The sequence below is a fragment of the Condylura cristata genome, unplaced genomic scaffold (genome assembly GCF_000260355.1).
Source record: "Condylura cristata isolate star-nosed mole 26May11 unplaced genomic scaffold, ConCri1.0 scaffold00006, whole genome shotgun sequence".
Taxonomy (NCBI): Eukaryota; Metazoa; Chordata; class Mammalia; order Eulipotyphla; family Talpidae; genus Condylura; species Condylura cristata.
In genome coordinates this window covers 53,410,054-53,431,028 of record NW_004567107.1, presented here as the reverse complement: position 1 = coordinate 53,431,028, position 20,975 = coordinate 53,410,054, and the positions used below count along the sequence as shown (strand labels likewise).

Below are 20,975 nucleotides of genomic sequence, written 5' to 3'. Positions count from 1 at the left end.
TTGCCTTCTATTCTTTGTTATTGTCCTTCTAAGGATTTGCTGTTGGTCTGATTGTCATTCATTTGTAGGTAATTTTTGATCTCTCTTTGTTTTTAAGATCTTATTTTTGTGGGGCCTCCCTGGTGGCACAAGGAGTTCACTTGTAGCAATATGTGGCAATCTGTAGCTGCTGCAGCACAAGTTCTATTCTTGGCCAGGGAGGTGACGCACATAGCACAACAGACTTTATTCGCTGTTGCCTCTTCTGCTACCCACTTTGTTTCTGGTCAGTCTTCTTACCCCCTGTGTCTCTGGTCTGCACCCTAGCTCTTGTAAGCATAAATAAATGAATCTTTAAAAAAAATTATTTTTGTGTTATGCAGGTTAATTTAGATGTGCTTAAATTTAGACTTCTTTTTGTGTAGCCTGCTTGGGACCTGAGTATACTTATGTGTAATGTGATGCCTTCTATCTGTTTTGGAAACTCTTCACTAATACTGACAACCTGATACTAATACTGCTTATAATATTGGCCCTCTGTCACAATTTTGATTCTTCGCCCTTCGTCTCCTGTTGTTGAATTTCTAATTCTGTCTGTCTTCATAATTTTTGCATTCATACTTGTGACATTTTTTGTACTTCCTGCCTGCTTTCTGAGTATTTTTTTTGAATCTGTGGGTCACTGGTTATTTTTTTAGTTATATTTAATTTCCTTTCTGATTTGTTCATTTAGTATTTTTCATGAATATATATCTCTTTTGTTTCCTTTTTAAAACTGCCTACTTTTTTCCAGCGTGTCATCTTTTACTATATTGGATTGTTGGAAAAGTCTTGATGTATTTTTGCATAAAAAACATGCATGACTTTCATGAAAACTCAGTAGTTAACTATTGTTTCTTTTTTTGTTAATCATTTAAAACTTTTTTCCCTAAAATCTGTTTTTTCCAGATATTTTTGCTTCTGTATGCCCTGCTGATTTTCATGCTTTTTACTAAAAATTTTGACTTTTTTTAACTTTAGTAGGTCTCCTGAAAAAGTCATATAGTTTTGTTCTCTAAAGAGTGACTTAAGTCCCTAGGTTTTTCCTCAGTTAATGTCTTTAATTTGAAATTCCTACAACAAATAACCAGTGTAAGTTTGGATTGCACAGCACTTTTTCTTTTTCCTTAAGATTATTTATTGATGCATATAGGAACTGGGGTACAGCCCAGAGGTGCGGGGATGAGAGGGAACAGACGGGCAGATCTCGTGAAATGTACTGCTGAGGGGAGCAGTGGCTGGGTCAGGGAGGTCTGCTGTGACATGTGTGTCACCTCCCTGGTGGGGGATTGAACTCTTGCTGCAGTGGCTGTGTGTGGATAGCTTCAGAGTGCTGTGCTTTTAACAGTTGCGCCACCAGGGAGGGCCCTGCAACAACTTTTTATTTTTTTAATAATATAATAGTTTATTTTTATATTATTTGTGTATTTTTCCATCTCAGTTGTAATCCCTGTGGCTTTCCATCACCCGTGTGCCATCACCATAGTCCAGTGCATTTCTCTCCCCCCCACCATTTTTAATCCCATCTCCCACTCCACCCCCATAAAATGTCTCTGGTATATAACTGTCCATTATTATTATTTTCTTGCCTGGTCCATAATACTCCTGCTATGAGTGAAACCATCCGGTATTTTTCCTTTTCTTTCTGGCTTATTTCACTCAGCATGATCTTTTCCAGTTCCATCCATGTTGCTGCAAAAGGCATGTGTTTATTTATTTATTTTTTTGGTTGCTAAGTAATATTCAATTGTGTATATGTACACATCTTTTTAATCCACTTTTGGGCATTTGGGTTGTTTCCATGTCTTTCCAATTGTAAATAAATCAGCAATAAACATGGGGGTGCAGGTATCTTTTTGTGTCTTTTGGGTAGATAGCTAGAAGTGGGATTGTTGGTTCATATGGAAGCTCCATTTTTTTTTTTAAAGATTTATTTATTTGTGCATACAGAACTAGGGTATAGGCCAGAGGCTCAGGGGCGGTGACAGACTTCACCAGAGACAGAGTAGGGAGCAGAACAGGCAGATCGACAAAGTACACTGCTGAGGGGAGCAGCGGGCGGGTCAGGAGAGGTCTGCCGCGCCATGTGGTCACCTCCAGGGCAGGCGGGACTCGAACTCTTGAGGAAGTGGCTTTAGCCTCTTGGTACTGCGCTTTAACCCGCTGCGCCACGGGGGGTGAGGGGGATGGGGTGGGGCATGAAGCTCCATTTTTATGCACAACTCTTTTTAAGTAGAGTAGGTTTTAAATCCTTTTTTCCACCCAGGAGTCGTCCTAGATCATAAGCCTTGTGGTTTGTTTGGCAAGATTTTTATAGTCTCCTTTTCAGGATTTGAGCAGCCTTTGTAGTGGCCCAACTTTTTGTCAGTCTCATATCCAGGCCCGAGTGACATTATTACATGGTAGGCCTTAAAGCTCCAGCATTCTGTCCTTGGGAGATGCCTTATTAGCATTCATTTCTCAGTTTCAGCTTGTCATTGTGCTCATGCTTTTCATCTTTGTTTCTGACACAGATGATTTTACTTGTTCTTTTGGACATTCTTTTCTTAACATAACAGCTCTAGTGTTTGTGGTAGGAATGTGTCTTTCAGCTTCGTTTGATTTGTTGTGGTAAGTTTGATTTTGTGTTTATTTCTAAATATCCTTATTGTGTCTGTCTCCCTTTTGCTTGTCTCAGATCTTCAGTACTATAGTTTCCATCATTTCTTGCCTGTAATTGTGGGGCCCTATTAAAAATTGCTGCCACTAACTTTTTAATAAAAAAAAAAAATTGCTGCCACTAATCATTTTGTAATGTAATTGTGATTCTTTTCATCTGTTTTAAATATACATCAGTAGCTTCCTGTAACCTTTATGAATTTTTTAGAAAAGCTCTGTGCTTTTTAGTTAGCAGCTTTTACCTTATAAATTTCCTTATATGCCAGAACAAACATGCATCAACCCTGCCTACTGCCACTACATGGTATCTGTAACTGCATAGTCATTTTCGTTTATGATTGTCTACTGGTTTTTTGTTATAGTAAGTTGTACTTGTGTTCATTTTTGAAGTACTTTATACATATCAATAATTCCATCATAATTAGTGTATAAAAAGCATAGGGTATTGAAAATGCTTTAGGTGGCATTCTATTATGATTGTTAAAGTATGTACATTGGTTTCTTACACAGTAACACTTTAAACACATGCATAGTTAGGGAAGGTCATGGCCTGAAACATGCTAAGTGATGTAACTTTTTAGTCTTGAGGTTTATGTAGTAATTATATAATCTGTATACTTTAACATGGAGCATGGTTACATAATTCTGAGAACTGGAATATCACTTTTTTTTTGAAACTTGATTTATATGATTATCACTCTTTATAGAAGCCTGTTATAGTAGTCCTCCCCTCTTATCTATGGAAGGATGTGGCCTAAGACCCTAGTGGATACCTGAAACCTCAGAGAATACCCAACCCTATATTATGCTTTATCCTATACATATATACTTATATACATGTGATAAAGTTTAAATGAAGTACAATACAATAATGTGGCCCTCCCTGGTGGTGCAACGGGTTTAAGTGCAGCACTGTAAGCCACCCACAACTGCTTCAGTGTGAGTTCAATCCCCAGCCCTGGAGGTGACCAACATGGCATAGCAGACCTCTCCTGACATGCTCACTGCTCCCCTTAGCAGTGTACTTTGTCAGTCTACTTGTTCTACTCCGTACTCTGTCTCTGGTGAATCCTCTCGCTGCCCCCTCCACCTCTGGCCTGCACCCCAGTTCTGTATGCATAAATAAATAACTTCTTTTTAAAAGAGTAACAGTAATAATTAGTTATAAAATAGAGCATTGTAACTATGCTTTAAAATAAACTTATTTTATGTGGATAAGTTATATGAATGTGTTCTCTCTTAAAATATCTTACTAACATTATTTTGTGACTGCAGTTGACCATGGCTAATTGAAACCTGAAAACTAAACTACTGATGGGACTTGGGGAGGGAAGAGGATTATTGTACTAGATATTCTCTATCACTCTCCTATCATTTTATACTTAGCACTATATTATTCTTTCCCTATTAATATTTATACTTCTATTGAAAAATATTTATAGAATTTAAGGGACCCCTGCATATTAGAATATATAGTCATAATTAAAGAGTAATTTTCCATTATTTTAGATACACCTAAGCAACATAACCAAGAAAACGATTGCAGAAGAGTCAGTGATATAGTGGAAACTGTACATGATCTAGTCAACAGGTAAAACAGATTTGATTTTCATATTGATTTCTTTTCCCTCATTTACTTTATTTATCTTTTCCTCATTTATCTTCAGCCAGCTTCCAAGCTTCTCTGCTATTTCTGTTTCTCTACTATGCGACAGTTCATAATTTTCTCTTTTTTTGATGGTATTTTTTACTATGGGGTCCACATTTCCAGGAACAATTCAGCATTTTTGATGCATGAACATTTTATTTTCCCTTTTATTCATTCTTTAGGTGTTGGGATTAATGGGGATTATCTAATTTTTTTTTTTTAAGATTTATTTATTTGTGCATACAGAACTGGGGTACAAGCCAGAGGCTCAGGGGCGGCGAGTGGGTTCACTAGAGACAGAGTGGGGAGCAGAACAGGCAGATCGACAAAGTACACTGTTGAGGGGAGCAGCAGGCGGGTCAGGAGAGGTCTGCCACACCATGTGGTCACCTCCGGGGCAAGCGGGAATCGAACTCATGCGGAAGCAGCTTTAGATTCTCAGTGCTGTGCTTTAACCCGCTGCGCTACCAGGGAGGGCCGGATTATCTTTTTTTTTTTTTCTGTTTTTTTTATTACAAAAGTTTATTTTTACATCATTTTGTACATTTTTTTTCCCATCTCGATTGTAATCCCTGCGGATTTCCCATCACCATAATCCCGTGCATTCGCCCCCACCCCCGTTTTTGATCCCATTCCCCACTCCACCCCCTCAAAATGTCTCTGGTATATGGTGGTTCATTATTTTTGTTATTTTCTCACCTGGTCCATTATACTCCTGCTATGAGTGAAACCATCCGGTATTTTTCTTTCTCTTTCTGGCTTATCTCACTAAGCATGATCTTTTCCAGCTCCATCCAAGTTGTTGCAGAGGGATTATCTAATTTTTAAAGTAAAAAGCATTTAGGAAATTATCTAATGTGGTATGGGAATTTTTGCTTTTTTATGTCTGTTAACTTCCTTGAAACCTTTTGTGGTTGTTGATACACTCCAAGAGTTTAAAGGTTTTTGATATCACTTAGTTTGATAACTTTCTTTCCTTTTTTTAAAAGATTTATTTATTTAGGCATACAAGAGTTGGAGTACAGACCAGAGAGAGGTATGGGGGTTAGTGGGTATGGAAGGATTCACTAGCGATAGAGTGGGGAAAAGAATAGGTGGGTTGAAGGAAATACACCGCTGAGGGGAGCAGCAGGCAGGACAGGAGAGTTCTGGCATGCCTTGTGTGCCACTTCCCTGCTACAGGGAGCTATCCCTGCAGATAGCTTCATAGTGCTGTGCTTGAACCCCTTGTACCACCAGACAGGGCCCTACTGTGGTAATTTTGACTGTGTTTTTCAGTGCCCTCTGGCACCGTGAATGAGCTTAATTTAGTCTAATTTGTCCAACTCTTCCTACTTCAACCTGTATACTTCCTCTTTTATCTTGGGAGATCCTTCTTATATGTTGTTTTATATTCTGTTTGATAAGAAGAGTTCCATTTATGCTTTAAAAAAATTTTGGAAGACCTGATTCAATCTAATCCTGAAATTTCACATGTGAAAAAAAAAACCTACTTAATTTATTGTAAATGCCTTTATTTTATTTATTGATTGTTGTTCTTAATCTGTTTTGGCTTTTGAAAGCCTGATGTCAGATTATATAAGCAAAAACCTTTAATGTATGCTATCTACCTATATTTTTTTTGAAATTAAATTTCAAAAAAAATTTTTGAAATTAAATACTACTAAGTAGTTTTTATTGAAATTAAATATTACTAAGTAGCAGTCAACCATAGATAAAATGAACAATTTGATAAAACAAAATACGTGTGAAGAGTCAGTTACTGGGATGTGGATATAACTTGTTGCTCAGAATTCTTTATTGTAAAAGGTATCTTGTAATAAAATGTTTCACAAGTAATGTGTAATATGTGTGACTACTTACTTAAATACCCTTCTTGGGGATGTAGTTCAGTTATTGTAGTACAAATATTTGATTTGTAATGGCACCCTTTTACATGAGAATCAATGTAGTTAATTGGGAAAAATTTTTAAAGATTTTATTTATGCATAAGGTGCTAGTGGTGAGAGGATTCACCAGAGATAGTGGGCAGCAGAACAGGCAGATGGACTGAAATATACTGCTGAGCGAGCAGTGGGTGGCGGACAGGTCAGGAGAGGTCTGCTGCACCATCTGGCTCACCACTGTGACTGGGGATCGAACTTATGCTGCAGTGGCTGCCATAGCTTCATAGCACTGTGCTTTAACCCATTGTGCTACCAGGGAGGGCCCTAATTGGGAATTTTCTTAATGTGGATGTGATCATTGCAGCTTCTATTAAAAACATGGAAAGAATGTGATTTTAGAATAAGTATGTTAATTCTTTCACATGTTGTCATAAACAAGTACACACAAATCTCAAGACTGGTTTTTATTATAGTGAGCTGGTGAAGCTTTTACCATATTTAAAACTAGAAGTTTGTTGTTGATGATGCCTTTTTTGTTCACTGTGAACATTACCTTTCCTTTGTAATGGTTTCTGGAATGGATGTCTTCATATTTCTAGTGCTGGTGATGTTTTTTAGACCTTTAACCTTTAAAGTTTTTCCTTTACTATATTTCAAAGATAGAATAATATGGCATTGCTTATATGTCATCCAAATATCCTTAATCTTAGAAATTGAATTCTTATTTTATCTTTTATAATTGCTCTTAGATATAGCCAACAGTAGTAAATAAAAGTAATAAATTTATAACAAGTCACTTGTCATATTTTTTCCCAATTTCACTTTTAGACTTTATTTTCAGTCATATATAAATTTAGTTTTAGTGAGAACATGGCTACAATTTTGCATTATAAAAAACAATATTTTCAAAACATTAACAAGCATAAATGAAGCTTTTTGTGTATATGTGTGGTTACTTTAGTATTATATTACTATTTGCATACATAGCATAATATGTATAAAGACTTTGTAACAGTTTATTATTTTTTAGACTTTTAAGATTTATTTTAAATTATTACTATTAAGTTAACATACTATTAAGAAGTATGTTAACATTTTTCCTTTGGAAGTGCTCTTTCCTTTAGGCTCATTCCCACAATGGGACCAGCCTCCTTTCTTCCTTTTTTTTTTTTTTAAGGTTTATTTATTTATGCATACAGACCTGGGGTACAGCCAGAAGTGCAGGGGCAGTGAGAGGATTTACCAGAGAAAGTAGTGGGGAGCAGAACAGGCAGATCGACCAAATACACTGCTGAGGGCAGCAGTGGGTAGGTCAGGAGAGGTCTACCTCGTCATGTGGATCACCTCCTGGGCAGGGATCTAACTTAAGCAGAAGTGGCTTTAGCTTCTTAATGCTGTGCTTTGACCTGCTACGCCACCAGGGAGGGTCGCAGCCTCCTTTCTTTTTTATCAGCTACATTGCTAGTATTTCATCGACATCTGTTTTGGCATAGGAAGTAGATAAAAGTAAAGACTAAGGCAGGACTACTTTAGCATTTCTTGGATTGAAACCCCTGATGCTGCAGGGATTAAAGTCTCAGTGCTGTCGAGCTATATTGCCAGTCTCTGTGGTCTGAATTTGATCTCTGGCCAGGGAATGGACCCCCCATGGAGCAGCAGACCTTTCCTGACCTACCCACCGCTCCCCTCAGGAGTATATTTCAGTGGATCTGCCTGTTCTGCTGCCTCCTGTGTCTCTGAATCCTCTTAACCCCCCCGTCTGCATCCTAGTTCTTGTATGCATAAGTAAATACAAATAGATCTTTAAAAAAAGTTAGTTGGGCAACAGCATGAGGCTAATTCACAAATGAGGTAGCAAGTTTTGAATATCTACCCTTTCCTCTTTTTTTTCAACAAAAATTTGATGATACTGCAACTTCTTTCAAGTGACAATTTATCATTGATTCAGTTAGTCTGTCCATTACAAATTTGTATTGCACTACTAAGTACCAGGTACTCTGTTAACCTCTAGGCATAGCTATGAGACATTGACATTGTCTTTAAGGGACTCAACTATTTAGTGGAGCATGTTAGTGACATTGGACCATTGATTGCTCACCATACTTTAGAGGGTCTTTTGATAATTTAAAATATTTGGAAACAATAAGTTAAAATCACAATAGATGCATGTTTTCCTTTTATTATCTAGATTATGTACTATTGATGTAAAGTTGAATGCTTGAACAATTTCACTGATTTTTGAATTATGTTGCAAGGTAGATGACAATTCCAATAAGGATATATTTGAGACAGTTTTAAGAAAGCGTATTTGCATCATATAAAAAATGTTTTCAGGATAGTTAATTTTGGTAGTATGGCTGTGAACATACAACAAGGCGCTGTCATGCTTAATGTTGTAAGTGGTTTCTGTTAATCCTATCTCTTGTTACCTAAAGTAGGATAGTTCAGCCATTGAGCAGAATATTCAGTGATTGAATTAGAAAATTTTCAAGGTGGTTGAAGATAGTTATTACTGCTTGATAGCTTTAGACATTTAACAGCTTATTTTGTAATTAGTATGAAAAGATATATACATTTTTTATGTTAATAAGGCACAAGAAAAGAAAAGTATGAAAAGATATATACAAGAGAATCTGAGAGGTTATATACAAGAGAATCTGAGAGGTTAAGAAATACTCTATATAGAATGCAGAAAACTGAAAGTGAATAATTTACTATTTTAAGTAACTTGTTCATTGTTAAGAGCAAAAATCAGCTTAAAGAAATTTACTCTGGCCATTAACAAAAGCATCTTACATGGTTATTGCTACAATAAGTCTCTTCAGTGTGAAAAATGAGGACATTGTAATAATGCAATTCTAGCTAATTGAAATTTTTGCCATATTCTCAAGTGTTTGAGTGTGCATTAAGTCATGTAACCCTTGTATAAAGTGCTTTTGACTTAAAATAGACAAAGAAAATATTTGGGAGGTTGATACACAAATTGGGCTGAAGTACTGCTCTAATTGTCACTATACCTCCCTAGAAAGAAACTGCCTTTTGATGACCGGGACGAATTGAGTGAAATCGTAACGGACAGATACGGGGCAGACATATTCTTTAAACTTTTCAGATATATTAAGTGAATGGAACTATTTCATACTTATAACTTGGATATATTATCTTTTTTTTCCTTTTAGCCCTGCTTTTTCATTGCAGCCAACTTCATCATTGGATGAAAATAGTGTTACAGTATTTGAAAAGGTATTTTTTAAAACAATATTTGATTAACTCTAACCATACTAACTTAGGATATAATAGTCTTTACTTTTGTTGATATCCTAATGTAATTACATTTAATTTCTGCGTTCACATTTCCCACTATTTGCACATTCTGTGCCATTTCTAGTTACATATTTTGTGTTGCTTTTAAATGGTAATAGTGGATTTATTTAATTTTTAACTTTTTATAATACTAACTTTTATAGGCTCATGATAACTAATGAAAATCAGCCACAGTTATTAATATACATGAAACATATCTGTGTTCTTCAGGACATGGAGATGAGAACCCCTACAGAGAAAAGTGAAACAGTTTCTAAGAAAACACCAAAATTTGAAGTTAATGACTCTGCTTCATCAAATATCACCAAGAATATGGATAATAGTGCATTTGTAGGACCTCTGGCAGCGAAGAAAAGTGATCCATTCCAAAAAGAGCAAGATCACCTGGTAGAAGAGGTAATAAAAGATTATAATGAGTATTGAAATATATTTTCTCAATGGTTTGTTAATTTCAGTGAAGTTACAGTAAATTATTGGTTAACTGGGAATGACTTGGGAAAGGAGGTCACAGATAATAAAATAGTAAAAATCATGGGTAAAGCAAACTCGTGGTCTGGCCAAAATGTAGAAATTAATATAAAATTGTTGGATTATACAGTGTATGGTTAGAATCCATGTCCTATTCTATAAATGTCATCCTGAAATACAAAAATAGTACACTATTTTTGGAATTAAACATTATGTAAATTGTTGGTTAAACACATCTAATGATTATACTTGATTAAAATACTCTTGCTTAGCTGAGCTTCTCTCTTTAATATTAGAACAAAGGTTATGTAATATATTATCGGAGTGAAGGTTTTGTCCTTTTGCTTTCAAAAGTGACTAAATGCATTTTCATGATCTTGGGCTTCTAACCATCTCTGTTAATGTTAATGTTAATGAATATAGAGTTCCTCAAGCTCAGAGATGTGGTATATAGCCATTTAAGTCACTGTGCAGTCAGAACTGCTTTTAAATGTTCCAAATAGGGATTACCTTTTTTCTCTTTATAAAAGATACTCACTTAACATTAGAAAGGAGGAAACACGTTTATGCTTGATTTCACCCTTGTAGGATTATGCTAAATAGTCTTCATGTAATGTTAGGAACTCTACTGTTGAATTTACTTTAATAGAAACACAGAAAGCCTACTGACTATGAAATGCTTATATCTAGGTTTTTGTTGTATTCTACCAGTGGACTTCCTAATGTTTGTTTTACTTTTCTGTTTTAGGTTGCCAGGGCAGTTTTATCTGATTCACCACAGCTCTCTGAAGGAAAAGAAGTAAAATTAGAGGACCTAATTGACTCTCTAGCTTCTAATCCATTCTTAACAAGGAAACAAATTCCCCGAACACCAGAAAAATTGAGTAAGCTAATGATGCTTTCTAGCAGTATTTTCTTTCTTAGACCTTGCCACTGTTAGAACCATGATCTAACACATTTTTTTTGAAACTCATTTTAAAACTTTTTCTACATATTTTAGTCTAGTGGCAGTTGTTCTTCATTTATCCTGATGTGAGGGGCTTTTATTGAAGCATTAGTGTGGGCACTCTCATTTATCTGGTGGTCCTTTAGTGGTATTATTTGTTTTAGTACTTAAAATTTGGCTGATTTATAATCTGACTTGTCATCAGCATTTATAGAGTACAGAGGCTTTTATTCTCCTGGTCAACAATCAGAAGCATCCATCAGTCAAAAACTCCTAAGCTAGACAAATTGCCAAATACTTTTTTCTTATATATAATTTGTGTAGGTAGAGTTCAAAATTATTGTCCATATGTAGACACATCATCCTGGTTGAATAAATATAGTTTACATTTTGGTGCTAGTTAAGACATATAGTTAATTTGATTTAGTTCAGGTTGAGCTTTTCCATAGCCTAGATCATTGTCCAGCAAACGATAGCCTCAAACAGATCTGTCCTATGCCATGTGGTTTTGTAGTAAACTTGCATTGAACACAGCCTTTATTCATTTGCCAACATGTTATTTATGATTGCTGTCATGCTGTAGTATCAGAGTAGTTGCTGCAGACTGAGTGGCCTGCAAAACAAAGTATTACTACTCAGCCCCTTATTGAAAAAGTTTGCTAAACACTAGATGAGCAAGAAAATATCTTTTTAATACTTGTAATTTGTGCTGTGTAAAATTTGTTCATTTCAGGACCAACATTTATTTGTACCCATGTGTGTGATCAGCTGGAGATGAGTTCTTTGATGTTGCTGGGTTTTGCTAGATTGTAGAGTTTTGTCATCTGAGTGATATGTCTGTGCATATGTATTATGAGTTAATAGCGTCTCTGTCACAGAAATGAAATGTTTAATTCTATTTTCTGTTTGGGAATACTTTGTAATTGTGTTTTCCCCCCCCTTGATTAGTAAGTGAAATTAGGAGCTCATGGAGAAAAGCTGTTGAAATGGAAGACAACAGAAGTACAGAACCAATTCAGCTGGATACTGAACATAGAGAAGTATTGCCAGAGTCCTTACCTGTATTGCATAATCAAAGTGAATTTAGCCTGGCCAGTTTTCTGTCAGCAACCTCTGTATCAGATTCTAATCACTCTCTCTTGCCTGAAGAGAAAGTTGTTCCAGATTCTCTCAAGAGTGTGTCTCAGAAGAATATGGTAACCAGTCACATATGTGAACCTATACAAAGTGAGGCAGATTTGTTAAATAAGAAAGTAATTTGCAAGCAAGATTCAGAATCTCTTGCTTTACAGAACATGTCTTTAGAATCTAGCCAAGTACAGACCTTCTCTCCTAGTGTAGGCGGTAAGATAGGTGTAATAGGTAGCAATGAAGAGGCGTATATTAAAATACTGGATCGCTCGCAAACTTCTTATCAGGAACCTCAGGAACCTTCCATACATAAAACTACATTATGGAACTCTTTTCAGATATCAAGTGGAATTGATTCCAGGATTTTTAGGGATGATGATTTTGGCATATTACATGAGACTCTTCCAGAAGAACTTGGTCACTTAAGTCTTAATAGCTCCACTAGTACAGAGGCCAATTTTAAACTGGAATCAAACAGTCCTGTGCCCAGTGGCATTTTTCCAGACAATGCTGTAGGAGACCAAGAAATTATTTCAGAATCAGTCTTAAATTTACAGAGTATTTGCAGTAGGTATGAAGCTCTGAAAAAATCTATGTTCGAAAAAAGGGAAGAAACTTACCTCTCTAGTCCTGAAACACTTGAAAGACACAAACTAGAATTGAGCCCTGCTTCTCAAAACACGCAAACAGATGATTTGCTTGACATTTTGGACACTCATGATTTGCATACTGACTATACAAAACCATCTGTACGAATGTCCCTTGGTGAAAGAAAACGATCTCTTTCACCACTAATTAAGTTTTCTCCAGTGGAGCAAAGATTCAGGCCCACAATACCAAGTAGTCTTGGGGAACTTCTACCTAATTTGAAAGGTAAGCTTTACTTATTTATAATAAATATAAAGAATAACTTTATAATAAATATAAAGTAGAAGAATGGGGGTGTGTAGGCCAGAGGTGTGGGGTGTAAGAGGATTCAACAGAGACAGTGGAGAAACAGCAGGTGGATTTATTGAAATGCACTGCTGAGGGGAGCAGCAGGTGAGACAGGAGAAATAATGGGTTAACTCTGTGGATGGGTATTGAACTCTGGCAGTGGTGGTGATTGCACTGAGACTTAACCTCTAGGTTATGAGGGAGGACCCTAAAAGGTAAGATTTAATTCCCCTGTGCCTATTGACCTGTTAAAGTTTTCTTGTAATTACTGGAATTTAATTCTAAGCAACATTAAATATTTAACAGTTTTTGTAAATGAGACAATACCTTATTCCTTCAAATAGGTTGAATAGAGTGGGCCCTGCCACCTTATGAGTACTTTCAGAATCTTTATGATATATGTATAGTTTATAATTGGTATGGAACAGGGATAGGAAACAAAAACCAAACAATTACAATCTTTGGCTTTTGTAATATAAAACCACTAAAGGTAAATTTTATCCAAATGATCTTGGCTTAAACAGTGGGAGGTGGTTCTAAAATGATTGAGAAACACTATTTTAAATATTCTTACATTTTAAATATAAATACCTGTGATAAGGGCCCACCTTCCTCCAGATTGACTCCATACAACTGATTATGTTGGGATGACCCTGTTTCCAAATAAGGCCTCATTCTGAAGTCTTGGAGTTAGAAATTAAACCTGTATTTTAGGGGAACTAAGCTCAGTGCTTAACAGTATTAATAATTACTGACTCTGGATGATAGACACATTGGGTAATCATAATCTTTTTACTTTTGTGTGTGTTTGAAAATTTTCATCATAAGAGCAATTAAAAAACTGCTCTTAAAGTGTGGTGGAGCAGATACAGATCTTGTGATACAGATTTCATTGTATATCTCTTGACTCACCTATGATAAGCGCTGGTATATTGAAGGTATTCTCAAAGGGACATACTAGTATTTTTGGTAGAAAGAATTCTTAAGTGAGAATGGTGGTCATTTTATCTTTATTAAATATTTGCATGTGAGATTTTTATTTAAGATTGAAATTTGCTACTGCTTGGCATCTGTCCTTTTTTTTTTTTCCCTGTAATGCTTGCTCATTCTTTTCTCTTTCTGAAAATAATTTTGCAGAAGAAGAAATCCTGAATAAAAGCCTTGATGCAAAAGAATTACCATCTGATTTGATAAGATGAAGCAGTATCCCAGTTAATTAACTATGATGCATTTAAATTGAAGTAATGTCACAGGATAAAAAGTGATTTATAATTTACATATACATTGGAAGTGAAACTCTTTTTGAAGGCTTAACTATTCTTAAATGCCTTTTAACCTCTAATGTTTAAAGGTAAGGATGGTGTGTTTGGGTTGCTTCGCTTTATATGAATATGGGGTTGAAATATGAATTATTTGGAAGTAAATGTTAAGTTATATGAAGTTATTTTGGTTTCTTGAATAATCTGGTAAGCATTACGTCAAAGGCAAAGTAATAGTTTAACTTACAATTAATTAACAAAAGGAGTATTTTAAAAGATTTATATAATAACTTGAATATACTGATCTTTTATTTTAGGGAAATATACAACTTTTATTGTTTCTTTATGGAACATTGTGATACTAATCAAGAAAACTAAAGTAGTTCCTTAGGATGTAGTCAAGATTACTGGGAATGTCTTTAATTCAGTTAAGTTTTTACTGAGATGGTTGATGGAATAAAGTGCAGGTGGTAAGAGCAGACTGGGGCATAATGATTTTAGGAGAAAGGAAAAAGATGGAAGATGAGTAGACACTTTAGAAACAATGTCAAACTATAAATCCATTCAGTGGGTTGTATAGAATCTTATCTTTAGTCTAATTTAGACTTTGAGAATTGAATTTAACCATAGTTTTATATTTTAACAGAACAAGTGTAAACTAAAACATTAGTTTATGTTTATTGTTTTTTTGGGGGGGGTTGGATAGGTGTTGCTTTTGGGAAAGGAACTAATTTTTGATTGTTACCTTCTTCAAAAACTATCCATTTCCTAAAAATAACTTAAATAGCTTGAGTAAGCTGAGTTGGAGTTAAATGACTTCATGTCACACAGTGAAGTCATTGGTGGTAGGGTTTGACCCTGTTTTCATTCAGTATGCCACAAGACTTATTTGATGTAACTAAAAGACCAGGACTTATAGGATATGGCTGCTGGAGTTGATCTGCTTATTGGATCTTTTGGACTCAGTCAGCTGTGAGGCCTCTCCAGTATCTGCCTCACTGTCGTTGATAAAAGGACTTGTTACATACCTCCTAGGAAACACATGCCATCCTCCTGTTAGCCAGGAAGAATACTGGGAAGGTCACAGCACCTGGAGTATCCCTTTGTCTAGCCCCTACTTCTATGTCCTTTTGCCAAGAAACTCAAGGAGGGAAGGAAAATTGAAGGTCAAGTTCTAGAACTGTATGTACTTAATCTTAGTTCATCTTTCTTTAAATTGCGCTGTCCCAGTTTGAAGGTCAGTCTTTCTGTGAGAAGACAAAAGAAAAAGCACATGTAACTATGACTTTCAGTGGAAAAGAAAGTTTCTCCTAAGATGAATTTCTTTATTAATGTGAAAAAATGAGTTACTCTGCTGGTACTGGGAAACTATTCTCACATTTGCCTTAGGAAAACCTAGTAACTGAAGACCTAAGTTAACGTGTTAGGGAGGAAGGTGAGGCTATCATAATCTTTGCAAAGTGCCAGGGCCACTGCTAGATGATTCTAGATGTCACTGCTAGATGACATAATTTAATTATTAAAACTGTAAGATAGTCATTAATCTAGGGTGCTTAAATGACTTGTCTGAGATGTAATCAAAGCTTTCTTTAAAAATGTAGATTCTGTGGTTCTGAAATGGAGATTATGAATCTGCATTTAAAATAAACTTCTTTGGTAAATCTTAGGCTCAGTAAAAAGTTTTGAGTATCACTGCTAGGGGATATTGATTCATATTTAACCTTGGATACCTTAAAGAAGCAGGCATACTATTGCATTTAATTTTAGTGATGTTAACTATTTGATAAGGAAACTCAGAGAGACCCTTAATTCCCGAGACTCAAAAGATCAAAATATCCTTGGACCTCAATAGAGTTATAAAAGCCATATTGTTAAGTGAATCATACTTGTGATAGCTATGTTTGTGGCATTCTTCCCTGCTCTTTGTATGCCATTAGTGTAAATAAAAATAACTTTCTTTCCCCTAGACAGTTGTTACTGTAATTTACTGCCTTTGGTTTCTTCCCTATGCATCATCTGCATAGCCACCTTTTAACTTAGGTACTGTTTGGATCAATTCACTTCTTAAAATTACCGTTAGTGGTTCATTGCTAGTTTAGAATTCAAATTAAATGTGTATAATCTCTCTACATATATATCTCTATTGCTCCTGTCTTTGTATTCTCCCATTTTTTATTGAAAAACTTTGGTAAGCATAGATATTTAGAAATCTTAAGTTGCAGTTCTGAAGCTGAAATACTTTCCCTTCATCTCCTGGTTATAATTATAAACGTCCTTTAGGGCTCAGACCACTACCACTTCTACCTTGGAAGTCTTCACTTATCCTTCCATATTCTAAAATCTGTGATTCAGCACTTAGTATTTTTCCTGTATTGCTTTATCCTTTTATTTAAGTTGTGTGTAAACCAGTTACACCAATTGTACACACACATACATGCCTCTAGAACTGGGTGAGATAAGTTTGTCCTTACATGTATACTCCGAGGGCCATGGCACGGATCATTATCTTTAGCAAATAAGGAGGTAATTGGCATTGTTATGGTTTGCCTTCTATATAATGGAATTAAAGTACTACTATAGAGGACTACTTTATTGTGTAGATGTTTTCTCACTACAAAATTCGTAACATTACACAGAATGGGCCTTACTCAGTCACTAAGATGATGGTGTATAAACTGAGTTCTGTACTTGAAACCCTAAATAATGCCAAAATGGCTAATTTTAAATGGAATAAATGAATACTTGAGGTTAAAGAAGTCATTTTAAGGGAATGTACCTGAAAATATAAATACAAATATATTGAAACTTTTTACTATGACTTATTGCATCACTTTTATCTAAAGAAAAAACAAATTTTTGAGACCTGTACCTGTATAAAAGGAAACTCTTTTTTCTACTCTTGAAGAAAACATGTTATTTTCCTTAAAGACTGTTAAGTCTCTTGATAGTTGCATCTCTTTCTCTACTTTTCTCCTTTTGCACTGTGAATGTCAAGTCCATATTCTAAATTTAAAATATTTGTGAATCTTCTAATTTGTAAATAGGTTGTACATATTATTGCTTTGAATAAACAATATTGCATCATCTGACTCTGGAAATTTCCTGTGTAATAACAAAAAGAACCATGTTCTGCAAACTGTAAAATCATAAATGTATATTATCTTGATCAAAAAAAATTAGAGGTTTAGTGATTCAGATGAGTATTTTGTTATTGCCTTTTTTTAATTACTAGTTACTAAATGTGGTATTTCAAATATTATTTAAAAAAATACATCAATACTTAACAGTTTTTCTATCTGGAGTGTTTACACTAATTGCTAAAGGCCCTAGCTAAGTTTAATAACATACCTGAATAGCTTTTTTTACCTTTCTTGGGTGGGAACTTTTCATCTGCATAGATATTAAATATAAAGCTTTGGAAATTCTAGGGGCCCTCCCTGATGGCACAGTGGGTTAAAGCGCAGCACTGAAGCTATCCGCAGCTACTGCAGCATGAGTTTGATTCCCGGCCAGAGAGGTGACCCACATGGCATGGCAGGAATCTCTCCTGACCTGTCTACTGCACCCGTTGGGGTATATCAGTCAATCTGCCTGTTCTGCTCCCTGCTCTGTCTTAGTGAATCCTCTCACCCCTTCAATTCTGTACTATACCTCAGTTCTTATATGCATAAATGAATCTTTTTTAAAAAAAAAGCTTTGGAAATTCTAAAGCCTATCATTTGCAAGATGAGAGGTAAGAGGCGTTGATCTGAGGTCTATTGGCTCTAAAACACTTTAAGATTTCATTTAAAACATTTTGGATGTTTTCTTTGATGTAGTACATTACCATTTCAATTGGAAACCTTGGAATCCTTCCCCAGAGGTAAGTCATCTAAGAATTTGATTCAGTATTTTCCAGTTTCCTGATACAGAGGGGAAATATAATGTAAGAAACACCATTTATGAGAAGTCAGCCTCTTGGCCTTCTGTAAAATTAGGGGAATAGTATGAAGGAATAATCTAGACTTAAACATTTACAAGTTTTATGATTAGCTTTTCTGTGTGTGGAGAAGTAATACAATATAATGGCTGGTGTTGTGTATCTATAATCAGATTGCCTACATTTAGCTATGTGATACATGGTCATCAACTTTCTCATCTACTAAAGTTGTATGTAACTGATCTACATTGAGGATTAAATAAAATGCACATCAAGTGCTTTCGAGTACCTAGGATTTATTAAGGGCTCAAATACTTCACATCCAGTAATTAGGGAGTGGAGGTGGGGGAAAATGGTTCAGTAAGTGGTAATGATAACGGATACAGAGTACTATGTCAGGTATGTTCTAAATGTCTTCCAATTGTTTTAATCCTTTCCACAACCCTATGAAGTAGAATTATTCTTATCTACGTCTTACACACAAAACAAGTACAGTGAGGTGCAGCAGTTCACACAGCTAGTAAGGGAAGGGCCTAGAATGCAAGTGTTCCAGCTACATAACCTATCTTAACCACTGCAACAGTTGCTATGAAACATCACTGACAGTGAGGGAATCAGAATCAAATTGACATGGTTAAGCTGTGGACAGTCAGGATCTTTGGATTTACATATTAACCACTTTCAAATTACTTCCAATGAGACCATATATTAACTTGCTAACAGTAAATGTTTATTCATGATTGAAGCCAAGAATTCTATAAATGCATTTTAATACCTTGCTGATAAAATAGTAACATTCCATCTTCAGAGTCTTGTAGGGAATACAGGAGGATATCGTAAAGGCTTTGATGTGTATATCTATGGTAACCAGGTAATCAGAATACACACACCCACACATACACCCACCTACTTTAGTGTTAACACCAAACCACCTTTTCAGAAAGGCCATCTTTGAAGCTCTACTGTATAGCTGAGTAAATAGCGTTCAGGGTTTAAAGATTGGGGAAAAGGGAAGAGAGATGGAAGTGGTAAGCGGCACATTTCAAAGCACACAACATTATGAATAGTAAAGAAAAGGGGTGGGGGAAGGGGAAAGCAATTCAGCATTTTCACAAAGAACATTTGGCAATATTCAGCGCATAAGGAGGCTGTGCTTGGGGCCATCCACTCTCTCCAGCTTCTCAAAGTGTTTCCTGGCATTGCGAATGTTGATCAGAGTAGCTGCAGAAGGGATGGACGGATCCGACATAACTACCATCACATACGTGTTTGATGTGAAGATGTCGATGAAAGCAGCGAAGTTAGAATTCCTAACTTCCATGCTCTGGAAAGAGGCGGCCAATTTACTGCAGCTCAGCTTAAACTGCTTAATAATGTTGCTGATCTTCTCAAATCTGTGGACGTCACGCTGCTCTTTGCATTGGTAATGGGAAATCACCAAGAACGTAGCTCTCTCGAACAGCAGAACTTCATCGGCTTCGATAATCTGGGCAAAATTCCTCAGGTTCATCTCCAGCTGCTGGACATTAGGAATCAGCTGATAGACAATACTGGACCAGGCTTTGTAGAGCGTTTCATCCCAGATGGAGGTTCGAAAGCAGGCGCATTCCAGGGGGCGAGATAGACGCCTCAGGTCTTCCTCGCGTTCTTTAAAAATCAGGTCACGCTGATCCTCCTGAACCAGATCCATTTTGTGCACCAGGCAGAAGATTTTGGCATCGGGAGAGTTCTGGAGGATGGCCTCCAGACACGACTGGTAATAATGCATGTCCTTTTCCAGCTCGCGGCTCTCCACATCAAACACATATATCAAGACTTCGACATTACGGAAGATGTTATCTCGCTGGCTAGTGAAGTAGTTTTCCATGAAGGTGTCCTGACCGCCACAGTCCCACAGGTTCAGCACCAGGTTGCCCAGAAATCGGACGTGGGAGTGCTCCACATCAATAGTGGCACCCAGGCGTCGGGTATCACGAGCGATGTAATTGGCAAAGATAATCGACCTCATGCTGGTCTTCCCCGACCCGCTCTTCCCCATCAACAGCACCTTTTTCTTCATGGCTGTATTTGGCATCACCCGCCGGAGCAGCCGCGGACAGGGCCTGAGGGCGCGGCTTAACTGCAGCGCGGAGGGAGGGGCCGGGGTTGCGGAGGCGCCTCAGGCCGGGCCGCGCAGAGGTGCAATCGGGAGGCCGAAAGCTCGAGCTCGGGGCTGGAAAGGCAGTAAAGGGAGAGCCCTTCCTCGGAGGCGAGCGCCCAGGGACAGCAGCTGCAACAGCTCGGGAGAGACGCTCGCCTTCCGGGGAGCCGAGTCGCTGCGTCCGCTCTGCCACCCACTTCCGGCGGCGATCTCGCGAGAATCCTCGCGCTCGGCGTCACTGCCCCAGGAGCTTCGACAAACTGCTTTTAATGAAACCCTACGGGGTCCGCCCGAAAGAAAAGCTGGAAGGGAAATCCAGGCTGTGGAGTTCTGCTCTCTAATGCGAGCGGGGTTGAAGGTGGAAAAGTGTACGTGCGGGGGTGGCTGGAGAGTGCTGCCACCTTGTGGCCACAATCTGCCCAGCACACAATTTAGTAGCCGACAGGGAGGTGTGTTGGCGGTTTTCTGCCTGAACTGCAGGCAAGTGGAGAACAGGAAGACCTACCTGCTCAGCCTAGGAGGCCTCCGGGGTTCCCTGGCTTTAGGAGAACAAAGTCAGGGCAAACAAAAAGTAGAATTGAGATTTTTGGCGATTGCTCCCTGTGTCTGTTAGAAGATAGGAAATCCCTACTAGGCGTTATC

General features: G+C 36.9%; 2 protein-coding genes across 3 annotated transcripts in view; one reads left to right on the top strand and one right to left on the bottom strand.

Annotated features, from left to right (window-relative positions):
• HAUS6 (HAUS augmin-like complex, subunit 6) overlaps nt 1–17,363 on the top strand; it is a 40,309-nt gene extending 22,946 nt beyond the window's left edge. For both annotated transcript variants that reach the window (XM_004678012.2, XM_012721637.1), the window contains 6 exons: nt 4,186–4,267; nt 9,390–9,453; nt 9,745–9,930; nt 10,751–10,886; nt 11,897–12,952; nt 14,153–17,363. In XM_004678012.2, the coding sequence (XP_004678069.1) occupies nt 4,186–4,267; nt 9,390–9,453; nt 9,745–9,930; nt 10,751–10,886; nt 11,897–12,952; nt 14,153–14,214 (1,586 nt within the window). In that variant the 3' untranslated portion in view covers nt 14,215–17,363. The remainder of the gene's footprint in view (nt 1–4,185; nt 4,268–9,389; nt 9,454–9,744; nt 9,931–10,750; nt 10,887–11,896; nt 12,953–14,152) is intronic.
• Nucleotides 17,364–18,949: 1,586 nt separating this feature from the next.
• On the bottom strand, nt 18,950–20,583 carry RRAGA (Ras-related GTP binding A). The gene has a single exon (XM_004677682.2). The coding sequence runs from the start codon at nt 20,265–20,267 to the stop codon at nt 19,326–19,328; it is 942 nt and encodes a 313-aa protein (XP_004677739.1). The 5' UTR covers nt 20,268–20,583; the 3' UTR covers nt 18,950–19,325.
• Between the last annotated feature and the right edge of the window lie 392 nt (nt 20,584–20,975).

Excerpts from the sequence above, each read along its gene's own strand:
- RRAGA (XM_004677682.2), bottom strand. The coding sequence starts at position 20,267 with ATGCCAAATACAGCCATGAAGAAAAAGGTGCTGTTGATGGGGAAGAGC.